The sequence below is a fragment of the Barbus barbus genome (assembly GCF_936440315.1).
Source record: "Barbus barbus genome assembly, chromosome: 1".
Taxonomy (NCBI): domain Eukaryota; kingdom Metazoa; phylum Chordata; class Actinopteri; order Cypriniformes; family Cyprinidae; genus Barbus; species Barbus barbus.
Genome location: NC_136729.1, coordinates 31,939,687 through 31,953,024, shown reverse-complemented (window position 1 = coordinate 31,953,024; position 13,338 = coordinate 31,939,687). Strand labels below are relative to the sequence as shown.

At 39.5% G+C, this 13,338-nt stretch overlaps 1 protein-coding gene across 5 annotated transcripts in view; it reads right to left on the bottom strand.

Annotated features, from left to right (window-relative positions):
• LOC306870960 (transcription factor 12) overlaps positions 1–13,338 on the bottom strand; it is a 110,901-nt gene that overhangs the window by 9,191 nt on the left and 88,372 nt on the right. For 3 of the 5 annotated variants that reach the window (XM_079418576.1, XM_079418578.1, XM_079418577.1), the window contains 6 exons: positions 11,624–11,763; positions 11,385–11,529; positions 10,494–10,564; positions 7,102–7,243; positions 2,153–2,226; positions 860–1,051 (listed from right to left, as the gene is read on the bottom strand). In XM_079418576.1, coding sequence (XP_079274702.1) covers positions 860–1,051; positions 2,153–2,226; positions 7,102–7,243; positions 10,494–10,564; positions 11,385–11,529; positions 11,624–11,763 — 764 coding nt within the window. Of the gene's footprint in view, positions 1–859; positions 1,052–1,405; positions 1,478–2,152; positions 2,227–7,101; positions 7,244–10,493; positions 10,565–11,384; positions 11,530–11,623; positions 11,764–13,338 lie in introns of all 5 variants that reach the window. The other 2 variants (XM_079418574.1, XM_079418575.1) reach the window with 1 other exon arrangement.

Genomic DNA, 13,338 nt, shown 5'->3' with positions numbered 1-13,338 from the left:
GCATGTGAAACTTTGTTTGACTTTAGCCGTCAATAAACAGTTCTATGAAAGCTTCACTAACATGTGCTACAGCATACCAGACATTAACTATCTGCTTGAAACGTTAAATGAGAACATCAAGTTGTTTATCAGGAAATTTCAGATCTTCGTGGTCAACTAAACTTTCCATTGTAGTGGTCATTCACAAAAACATTTTGAGTGTTGCTTTAGTCTTCGGACAAAAACAAATAGGTCAATGTCAGTTCATTTGAAAGCATATCCAAATGTTGTTTTGAATACAGAAAAAGTCCATGATTATTTCCTATTATTGGGAAACCACTGGGAAACGCCTCCCTCACTTGTTCCGACTATTACAGCTGTGCGCAGATCTCTCTGTAGAAGGGAATGAATGTCGTGGGATGGTGGGGGAGATACAGAGTGCTTTAGTTTCAGCAGGTCTCGCATCACGCAGGTCCCCACAGCCCCAGCGAGCTATGGTGCGGAAATGTCTTCCAGACCGTCACTGATCTACTAGATTCTACTGTGACTGCTTTTCCCATTCAGCCTGAGGAACGCAGCTCAAGGAGGGAGAATGAGCCTGGGTCCAGCCATTACGCTTATGGAAAGTATGTGGGTTTAAGTTAAACTGCTCTCAGTGGAAAATAGTTAAGTTTCAGCACATGGCCAGGCCTTCATATTAAACAGGTGGCTTAACTCTGTTTATCAGCCTATTTGGAGAGGCAATATGAAAAAACACATGCATTTCTCTCCCTCATGCCTGTAATAACTGTACAAGACTTTGACCTCAAAAGCAATGAGACATTCAGTGGCTCTGAAACACAAGCTAAAGTTTCCTTTGTTACGGGGAAGATTTCTTTACCATTTGTGCTGTTCGGTTGGTGACCAATCCTGAAGCGGGGAAATTGGTGCCGATGGCTGAGACTGGCCCGTTGTGCACTTGTCCTAACAGGCTGTGGATGTCGCTGGACAGGGCGGCAGTGGAGCCCACGGCGTGATTCCGCAGGACGTGGATTGCATCGTCCAGCCTGTCCAGCCGGTCCTCCATCCGAGACTGAAATGAGGGATGCAAGAGGGAGAGAAAGAGAAAACAACATAAGCATAAATGAAAAAAATATCAACAGAGACTTTATTAAAGACATAGAATTACAAAATGGCAGAGGAACATTCGAAAACAAAGTGAAGAGGAAAAGAAGAGAAAAAGTGAAAGGCTAAGCCAAAAAAAACATGTTGAAATAAAACAGAAATAAACAGGTTTCCACTAACTAATTGCAATATGGTAATTTTCATGTATTAATATCATCAAAGATGAAATGGTAAAACAGAAAAAGCACAGCCAAATAAAAAAAAAGCAGATGGCTGAATGGAAAAGAAGGACAGGACATGATTGTCTGAAGAGCGGGAATACCTCGCAGACATCCTTTAAGAAGGACATGGCATCCTGCAGATGCTCATGAAGCTGCTGGTGCACACGATTTTTCTACAGTCAGACAGGAAGAGGAGAGACACGTACAATGAGAGACGAGATAGAAAGACTGCAGAGAAAGAGGGCAGGGAATCGAAGTGGAGCGCCAACTGCCGACATCTTGGTACTTGTTCAAGTAACTAATTACGATGAACCATAGTTCACTCTGCCAATCACAGCTCATTTCCTGATTCCTGGAGGGCTGCTGCTCATGGACGGTCCATAAAAATGCACTTGCAGCTGGCATACAAGTATTAGAGTAAATATTTACCTACACACCCCATAGTGTGAATGTATGACGTGGGAAGGAAAGTGTGTGTGTGTGTGTAAACTGATCTCCTGTTGTGGCTCTGCTCCCCAGTCAGCCCTGGAATTCTGCGGCAGTGGTTGAACGCAGCAGCTGCCAGCACCCCACCCCCATCACACACCCTAACCAATCCCTAACCACCCCACCTTCACACACCCCGGCCAATCTTCATCCACCCCGGACGAGAGAGGACAGATGGCAGGAGACACGCCCCAAGGGACGGGTATTGTTCCACGGCCCCCTCCCAGTCCCACTCCTGACATTTGTCAGCCAGGAATGTCCATGTAAAGCTACCCCCTGCCCTCCAGGAGCAAGTCATCTACTGACACAGTAGTGTCCATTAAAAAGTGCTCAGTGCCAGGAGGAGGGGAGAGCGGTCTTACCAGAGAGTGAAGGGAGTTCTCGTAGCTTGGGGAGGAAGGTGCCTGTCCAGTCGCACGGGGCCACTGAGTTGTACCTGCGGACAGAGGCAGGAGAGCTTTTTAGTCACCTGAGACTTTCCAACAAGCTGGCTTCATTACAACAGGTGAAAAGTGATAATCTGAAATGAATGAGCAATGAAAAACAGTGCTTTCTGCGCAACATGTCGACTATGTCATCTTTACTGGCTGCATGCAAAAACAAACAGCGTGACCATTGGAGACCGGTTCATTAACAAATAATAACAATATTAATTTAAATGAACTCATGAGTTATCATTTAAGGAACATCTTAGCTGTAATATGCCGTTTATATAAATAAATATAAAAATACAAAATCCTAAATCATTGTTAAAGTTACTGAAATAATGGTATTTTATAATATAATATTATATTATAATGTTATATAATATATTATTTAAAAGACTCAAAATGAGTCATTGGTTAAGAAGCACATTTACTGTAACAAATTATATTTCAAATAAATAATTTATTTTATTGAAAACTTATGAGAAAGTTATTGGTTAAGCACATTTGCTGTAAAAAAAACAAAAAACAAATACATACAAAAAAATAAAACAGTTTCATTTAAAAGATTATGAAACACGTTCAATGTTCTTGATATAAATAGAATTTTAATATACTTAAAAATATTTGTTCATATTATAATACAAAACGTTTCTTTTTATACATGCACATGGTACAATGCACTGATACACCTTCACAATAGACTAAAACTCATTTCCTATCCTGACTGATTCCAGCTATTCTCAATGTAGGCTGTTTTCCTCTAGGTTTCCAGACACATTATTTCCTATGACTGGGTCATATCCTGCAATGTTAGAAGGGTTCGAGGACGACCCTTACACGCATACATACACAAACCAGTGCTGAGGGACATCTCCTACTTCCTCTCATTAATGAACCTGGGAGAACAATGCAGGACTGCGATAAGGGCGATGACTTGGACGCTGAGCGTCTTCCCTTGACTCTAATACTGCATGAGCTCAACAGAGAAGCTCGATATTCTAGACGTAACAGGATGAGACCACGACTCTCTCCCAGATCTCAACTCGCACAAACAAACTACTGGATGGTGAGCGGTGATGTGACCAATCTCATGTCAGACGCTGTCAGGGAAAAGAAAAAGCACTGTTTTGCCACATTACTCAAGTAGCAGCATAAGATTTTATTTGGCCTGGCCACATTCTCAGCCCTCAGACTCAATGTTTGGCTTTTTTTCCCTTCAAAATTCAGTCGCTGGAAGAATTCAGTGAATGTGTTTTTGTTCTGTGGCAGTGTGTGCGAGGCTGGAAGGGACTATAATGAGGATGCAAATGACTCTGGTCTGGTCTTGGTCTAAACGTGCGGATTCTGACTGGCCATAAATCAACAGCACTCTAAAAGAATGCACATCTGCTAATTACAAATCAAAACACTGGTGGTGGGGGTCGCTTTCAATCCCTTCACTTCCAAGTCTACTTCACTCCAACTGGGAAACAATCCACTACAAAAAAGTCTTGCGTGAAGGCTGTGGAGAACAATAAAACAGGCCAAGTACCCTTAATGTAGCATGACCCAAAGGAAAACTTTTTGGCTTATTTACATTAATCAGTTTAGGAGGGAGATCTGCGCTCCTCGTTCTTCGACCAGACTCCATCAGGCACAGACTCAACTGCTGACTCTGGGTGCTTTGTTGACACCAGAGATTTCCTATTTTGCTGGTTGTCATAACTGTTGTGACGGGCCTACTGTGGCCATACGTCTAGCTCTGCTAGCATAGCGCAAGTCCTTTTCAGAAACAATCAGTGAATTTCATCTTGTGTGTGATAGGAAGTTGTTTAGGTAAAGATTTTCCAACCATTCGTCCTTCCCAAAGCGAAAGGAATTCACACTTTAAAACCACAAAGCTCTCAGAAGCAGACTCTTATTAAGGGCCTATTAAAAATTACTTTGGGGCTATGAGATGATGCAGCGTTTAATAAGGCCTCCTCATCGGCGGCCAGCTTGACAAATGAGCGTGGGACGGAGCGGCACTCTGCATGTGCTACTGGGGTCTAATTGGCTGGTATGGGCAGCAGAGACCCGGCTACGAGTGGGTCTAATGGCTGAATTTAATAACTAATCCAGAGAAACAGATGGATGTGCTTCACTTAATCATAACATCATGAAACAATGTGCACCAACCAACCATCTTAAAAAAAAAAAGATATCAAAGGGAACGTTGCCTGCCTGCATGTGAGTGTAAATCAACTTAATGATGTGATAAAATTGCAGGCAGAGAGAAAGCCAAATGTGACTAAATACTACAAACAGACCAACATTTTGACTAATCAAACAATATTTGATGAATTAATTCTGTTCTTTCCAAAAATGTTTTCATAAATTTTAAGTAAATATTAAGTAAATAAATTTCTTATTTTATATCTTATTTTTTCCAATTTAAATATACACTACTATTCACAAGTTTGGGGTCATTACATTTTTTCAAGGAAATTATATTTGTTTTCAGCAACAATGCATTAAATTGACAGTAAAGACTTTTGAATGTTAAAAAATGTTGTTCTTTTGAACGTTCTATTCATCAAGGATTCCTGAAAAAATGGATCACAGTTTCTACAACAGTATTAAGCAACACAACTGAAGTATTGTGACACTAAAGACTGGAGTTATTGCTGTTGCAAATTTAGATTTTTGTCATCAAAGGAATAAAATTACATTTTAAAATACATTAACATAGAAAACATTTTAAATTGTAATAATACGTCACAATATTACTATATTTACTCTATTTTTGATTAAATAAATGCATATAATCAAATTAATGGGCATAAGCGAAAAAATTCAAACTTATCAAACCAAAACATTTAAATGGTAGTGTACATTAACTGAAATATATAAAATATATAAACATATTTAAAAATAAGCACATTATTTACTTACATATTTAGTCCATTTATATATTTTAAAAATGAATTTTTTAAATAATAAAAAAGAGGCATTAAAAAAGGTGCACTAAGATGACAGGAAGTTACATCGTAAGGTAGAGGCTGCTGAGTGGAGAGAAAGGCTGTCTCTGAGCTGAGTCATTCTCTCCCTCCCTTCCTCTCAGTCAGTCATGCTAATAAATGAGGATCTTTGCAGGCCGGTCTGTCATGGGTAACAGCTGTGTGAGGAACAGGGCAACAGCTGAAGTTAAGGAGTGGGACAGACACCGACACAGCTGTCACCACTATATCAATGAACACACACACAACTGCCCACTCACTGAAACAACATGCTGAGAAACTGACATTTGTAGCATCTAGTATCTCTGTCTATCCCTCTGCGCTTCAAAATATTTTTTCATTTAAAATGACTGTGCATCAGTCTTGTCAGGCGCAGATAAAATCTTCACAGTGGTCGGTTATCTATCCACTGCTAACCAGGGCATAACTCCCCCGACACCATCTTCAATCTCAGCGGCTGCGGGACAGTGTGTTTACTCATTTACGGCTCGCTGTGTGTAGCTACACCGCGTCAGTGAGATATGGGAGTTGGGTGGTCGAGACAGGGAAGGAGCTGACACTTGCTGCGAAGGCAGTTAGACCACTGTGATTGTTCATTAGACAAGTGCTTATTCCAGAATCACAGATCAATGTTTAACAAATAATTTTTAATGTTTAGTGTGTAACGGATCATGTTTACGTGGTTATATATACAATACTGTGGTATTGTGGTTGTCTGTTAACGAAATCTACATGAAATGCAAAATGTGGATTGTGTTGAGGGTCTGTCTAAATGTGTGAAATAATGAGCTACAGTGGCCCCAAAAGGTATAAAGCCTTTTTGATGGACGACGTATAAACTGACCAATAATTAAAAAACAAAGCAGACAGCATAGAATAATGTGTTCTGTGTGAACAGCCCATCAGACTGACAAACTCCTATAAAATGTATTGCTATGTAGACTGGATAATATTAATATAATTATTAATATATTAAATAAAGTAATGTTTTTAAAGCTGTACACTACTGCTCAAAAGTAGGCAGTAAAGTTTTCTTTTTTTTTAAAGCATTTAAGTTTCTTCAGTTCACCAAGAGTGCATTTAACTGATCGTATTTACAGCTTTGTGTGTATATATCTATATAGTATGTATATACTATGTTTTAATGTATATATATTATTTATTTCTTAATTATTTAAAACTGATTTTCTTTTGAACATTATACATTTATTTCTTAATTGTCACTTTTGATCAATTTAACACATTCTTGCTGACTTTAAGTATCATTTTCTTTTTAAAAAATCATACTGACCCCAGACTTTCCAACAGTGCACATTCAATGATTTACTAATCTGCAATAATGTATCTGCATTATCTTCGTTTGACACCTTTTCTAAGTAAATGTTGAATTAAATGCAATTAAACATGATTCAAATAAACATAAATGATTGACAGCCCCATTAATATATATGTCAATGCATTAGATGACAAATAGAAAACAAACTGGCAATTTTTTTTTTTTAAATTAGCAAATGCACACTTATTAGCACAATTTCAGGTTTTAAATAAAAAGCAACACGTATTGTTAAAAATTAAGACAAAATATTTCTGAAATTTACTAGTAAATTATTTTTGGATTATGTCCATACCTGCGTTTACTCTAATAGTACACCCTTGTGACTTCACATATATACTAAAAATGGCTTTGGGATTAATTAAAAAGAATGACAAAAAGTACTATTAAAGTGATTTTTGAAAAATGTTCAAGCACCAACATGCTTACAAACATTGTGTTATATGATCCACACATTCATGTATTTTTAACTGTGTCCACATACTTCTGAGGGCCACTGTGTGACTGACCCGTGAGGGTGTGGTGTGGAGAGAATGTGTGTGTGGGGTCAGAGAGGCAGACCGGTGCTCTACCTGCTCTTCCTGTGGGGCCGCTGCCTGTCACCACTGTACCTGCTGTGCCAGCGCCAGCCTGAGCTGTCAGAGGAGAGGGAGAGCCCACTGGAGTGGAGGGGTTTGAGGGGAAGCTACTGCTGGTGTGGTCAGGAGAATAAATCTGCAAATGAGAGCGAGAGAAAGAGAGAGATCAGTCTGTGAGGAAGCACGCTCAACCATTAAAACCTGCAACCTGTCGTTTCCCTCTCCGGCTTTACGGCCGCGGTTAGCATCCCTCAGTCTGTGCTCAGCCAAAATTGGCTCATCAATTCTGCTGATTTTACAAGCAGAGCAGCAGTAAAAAAAAATGCTCACAGCATACATATGGGCTTTTAACAGCCTACGCCGCCCTTTATAATGTCTGCAGAAAAACACACAACCCCTCCTGCACTCTAAATGCTGTGTGACACCTGCAGTCCAGCCAGCGTTCTCTGGCTTTCTGACACATCTGTGGTTGTTATTAAGTCAAAGCCTGGGCCCACGCCACACACCCGCTGCATGTTGCACATCACATGTGAAACCACATGAGCACAAAAGATCAGAAACCCCGCAAGAGACTGGGAAATAGCCTAAACGAACAGTAGTAATAATAATTCACATTAGAGATTGGCGATATGTCCAGCACGGTGACAGCATATATAAAACAATAGTGATATCAAATGTTTTATATATATTACATAACCTTTATTTTACTTTGTTTATAACCAGGTTCATATCAAAAGATAACATTATTCTAAAATGAATACTGTCATAAAAAATAAATATGATACTTCACATTTTTGAGTTAAAAACAAAACAGTAACAATATAAACACGACTAGATGAGCCACATTAGAAGCCATTGTAAAATATGCTCAAATTCTGTTTACATGGCATCCATAATGTCACTTCTAATACATAATAGAGAGGAGATGGAATAGACAAAAGCAGCTGGATGATGCAGAGAAAGAGAGAGAGAAGACATGGTCATTAATCTCTCTTTTTGGAGCTCATTAGAGTGAATGAGTCTGGCCCGTGGCTGTGTGGATGGGCGTCTCTGGCTCATCTTCAGTTATGGATGAGAGGTAATAAAGCCTCTCCCTGCCTGCCCAATAAACAGCGACTGAGACAGGCACAGTCCTGCCCACACCATAATAAACAAACAGATGCTATGAAGAAGAAAGGCCTCCAGCCTTTACTGCCAGGCTTTTTCCACCTTACCGGTGTTTGTGTGAAAATCCTGAAAAAAAATGTCTTCGAAACTAGAAAAGGGATTTTTTGGTTAAGCCAAATGCAAGTAAACATCCCTGACATGCTCTGCATTCTGCTAAAATAGTTTTCGGTCCCATAATGGAAACCTCTATGAAACATGTATGTTTTGATCCCAATTATCTGGCAGGATTTGAGAAACACAGCTCTAAAGTTGTGAGCCATCACTTGCAGGGGATCATGAAGTCCATTTGACTTAAAAACACATCAAAATGCGGATACTATCTTTATTAATCTCCTTATTAAACCCTGAATGCCACACTTTTGTGTTTCAATCAACTCTGCAAATCCTGCCTGGGGCTTTAGTACATTCATCTCTCGGAGTAGACGGAGGGATAGAGGGGGCCAGTGATAGAGTGAGAGTGATACACAGAGAGATACAAAGAAAGAAATCCTCTGCGATATAGAACAGATATTTACTGATGTCAGAGGCTTTTTTTCTTATTTAATGCAAATGTATTCATTACAAATTCAATTATCCTTGAATTTCATAACATCTTTAATATTTGGTTTGTCTATCTTCCATTTGAAAAAGACAGAAGCACTTGAGCTGCATGAACTCCATAATTCATGATGATCATGTTCTCCAGCATGAATTGAGATGATTCAAAGAGCATCTTGATCTTCAATCTGATCATCTGTACAAAGAGCCACATAATCAACATCATAAATGTGCTTATTTCATTAGTAGCCTCAAAATTAGTATCGAATATGAAATATTTATTTTACATTTGATGTCATAATGCTACTGTGTTCTTTAATATAGCAAAATACTAAAACTTTGTATTTTTGAATCCCAATTTTATATGTAGCCTCTAACAGTACACTACTGGTTGTTTCCTTACTGTTCACCAGTAAAACACAGTATCTGATCCATCACGACTGTGCCAGGCGAGCACCCGTCCCCTTTGCCCTTGTGCTTCAGGACCTCTTATGGACATGAGTCCTGACCTAACGAGTTGAAGCGGGCCATTCAGAGCGTCCTGACCGACTTCTACTGTATTTCCAGTGTAACACCACTCATTTTACAAACAACAAACGGATCTCCGCCCCCTCATCAGTCACGCTGCCTTCCACCAGCGGGGGCCCAATGAGCACAACCCATCCAAAAGGAACCTAAACAAAAGTGGCACAAAGGGTGGCCTGCAGAGCTGAGCCGCAGTAGTTAGGACGTTTCCCCCCACCCCAGCCCGACCGTGTCCGTTTCACCACAGCTTTATCATGCTAATAGAATCGAGTCTGCAAATACAAAAATACTTAATTTGTGATTATCTTTCAGCCGCACTGTCTTGTGTTTGTTTGTGTGGCAGAGAGTGCTCTCGTGGCACGGCAGGCCTCACCCACAGTATCTTATTACATTTTTTCCTCTCTTCTTTCTTTTCCCCAATCAAAGAGCAGCGATTAGGCATCTAATTTCTCAGAAAAGGAGAGTGCTATGAAAAGCTTGTCCTTGTCCTCGGCCGAGAGGTGAGTCTATGGCTCCTGTCCGAAACAGTGATGAATCAGTCCAGATGTGTTCCTACTTTAAAAAAAGGCTTGTAGTGACTTACTGTAGGATAAGCAAGTCTGCAGGATTTTTTGGAGCTAAATAAGTCTTTAAGTTAAGCTCGGCAAGTTTTAGAGGGTATTGTAAGCTCCAGTTTCAGGGACACATTAGGAACTCGCACGAACGCCAGCACTCATTATCCAAACCAACATATAATCCACAGGCTTTTATGTACAGCTCCTTTTCTTGTATACTGCGAGATTAAGAGCACAATTATCCGGGCTTAGGTCCAGCAACATCCACAAACAGATCCCCTGACCTTATTCAATCTCTTAAATTTCTGCACTGCTACTAATACCCAGCCTAAGAGCACAAGTCCTGTCCTTTAAAGAATTAACTGCGCCATTATGTCGGGTAATCTCGCCCGGGTCTACAATGCCAAGATCGCGAAAGCAAGTTGGACAACATGGGGCATGTTTACGATGCCTGAAACCGTATAGTGCTCAGTAGTTAAAATAATAACATAATGTCTTTTATCCATTGCACGGTGGGATGTGTATAGACGGAAGTCAATCCCTGTTCTCTGAACTGGTTAATGTATGGATTAAGAGGTCTGGTTGAATGGGGAAGGATCTCACCGAAGCCAGGGCTTTTCCCAGCGCGTCTCCAGTCTGAGAGCTTCCAGTGGCGTTCCCTCGGTTGGCAGCAGCTACACAAAGACCACACAGAGATACGCAATTCACATCGGAACAGAGCTGACAGAGATATTAATGTCATGTATTCTTTATTGGCGAGTAGCAGCTGGGGCTAGGTGTGTCGAACTAAAAAAGTGCTGAAATAAATAAAAAATGATGTGATACTTGTGTGAAGAAAAATACTAATGAATGTTGTACATATATTATTTTGTATATGGCAAATCTAAATAGAGATTTCAAAAAATTATTTTAAGCATTTATTTTTTATTCTGTTCAAGAATGTTTTAATGTTTTTGAAAGAAGTCTTTTACCCTCACCAAGGCTGCAATACTCAAATATAATTTATTTCTGTGACGGCAAATCTGAATTTTTAGCAGCCAATTAATCCAGTCTTCACTGTCACATGATCCCTCAGAAATCATTCTAATATGCTGATTTGGTGCTCAACAAACATTTCTTATTACTATCAAAGCTGTGCTGCTTAATATTTTTGTAACTGTGATACATTTTTTCAGAATTCTGTGATAAATAGACAGTTTAAAAAACAGAATTTATTTTAAATATAATCTTTTGTAACACTGGAAATGTCTTTACTGTCACTTCTGATCAATTTAATTCATCCTTGCTTATTAAAAGTATTATTTTATTTCATAAAAATAGGGGGAAAAAAACTTACTGACCCCAAACCTTTGAACAGTAGTGTATAGAGTAAGCCAAATTACCTCTATATACTAATTCTATGAAGTTTTGCAGATGCACAGATTATGTGTGGGCCTAAGAATGACTAATAAATCAAGAACAACACTATAAATGTGGTGTGCGCAGACAACGTACCCATAACTCCCTCTGCGGTGTTGACTGGTGGGGTGTGAGATGCGGTGACGAAGGGTGAGGTGCTGGCACTGCCGCGGTGGAAGCTGGACATGGGTGGCAGGCTAGCGTTGATGTCTGTGGGCGACACCGAGTGTGGCGGGTAGTTCTGTGACAGAGACAAGAGGAAGAGGAACTTTTTTTAGTTTTGTATATGGTTATACTACAAGGTTTGCATTTGATCCGATCCCACTGATTCTCACCAGGCGGTCGTGTGAGTGCAGGTTGCTGTAGTTTCCAGACTGTGGCATGTGAGATGAAGATCCTCCCAGCATTCCTCCATAGCCTGGCTGGCTGATCCCACTGGACGAGTTCCACAGGTCAGATGAATTGTGGGTCCCATCTGATTAAGTGACAAGAAGTAAATTGGAACATTAAAAACAAGGGAAATAACTTAATTGGCTAGCTTTTAAGGTACATTACTTTGTATGCGTTGGCAAGGAAGGTTTAAATTCTGAGCAAGACTGAGGTGACTTTAATGTGATCAATAATGCTGATAAATAAGGAAAAACACAACATAGTTTAATATGTGAGCCGAAGCTTGACCCCCATGCTCCTTATTCTGGATAGAGGATGTCAAACAGACCAGCCTCCCTTTAAGTCTGCTTTTACACTTGAGTCAGAGCCAAGCGCTGAGCGCAGCTGAGATAACATTCAGCCAGCCGCAGTTCACTTGCTTCCGCCTCAACTTTTAAAGGAGAAATTCCTCACAGCCCGAAACACCCGGCTTGAAATGGCCATATAATTTTTATCAGTCCAGATTGGCAAAGCTGGAATATGCATGGTTGGTTTACTATCTATGTCTGTGAAGTCGGTAGCAGTGAGTGAAATGTAAATAAAAGGCTTCCCAATTGTGAAAAGAAAAAAAAAGGTTCAAAGTGTGAGCTAGGTGAAGGAACATACCAGAAACCGTATATTCAGGGTTTGAAAATGTTTATATAACTAAAGTGGATTGGAAGAAGATTCAGCTTTAGAATTGTGTGTTGCCAAAAAAAATAAAATAAATGAAATTAGCATTATGAATCATACGTGTGAGATCTGTTAATTAAGCAAGTCCACAATTTCTAGGATGCATCTCTGTAACGTCCTAGAAAATATTCAACATTTATTAATTTTTTTATAGGGGTTAATTTAGTGTTTGGCCTGAATACTCTATGCAAGTACATGAACGCAAATACATCTAGCTATGAAAGCTCAATTTCATGTCTTATGAAATAGTGCAGGCCACATTGCAATGCTATATTGTGCATATCATCTAGTAGTTTTGTCTTTCCGGCTCCCTGCGACAAAATAAGCATACTTCCCTGCTATATAATAGGGGAAAACATTATGTCAGAGTAGCATGTCTGAATTCATAGTATGCATGAAACAATACGCCCTAAAGTATTTGGATGACCTACTTTTTCTTCCAAAATTCTGAAATGGACACTTTACAAACAAAGGGGAGAGGAGTTGTGAATGGCAGTGAAGTGATGCAACTGACACCATCGCTAATATGATGAAGTCAGCATGGCAGACGTTGTACGTCAAGATTTTATTCACACTATATATAGAATGTCCTTTTTAATGATTGTAAAGTTTGTTCCTCATAACATTTAGTACCTTCTCTGCTTCATAAACGGACTGTGGTGCAACAGTTTTTTAGCAAGTTCCAATCAATATACACCTTGAAGATAACACAACTAGTTTAACAGCAAACATATCTTAAGATAATCAATCACACCTATTAGTACTGGGCTTATTACCGCCACACTAATCAAAGAACGCATGCGATATGAATGTTCAGTACAACAAAACCATGTGTTTGCAATGCTGTGGCCAAGCATTCTTGTCTGCACTTACATATTTGTATAAATGTTTCTGACCTTAAAAACAAAAAAGGCTTCCTTTACAAAGTCAAATCTAAGTAAACAGTATA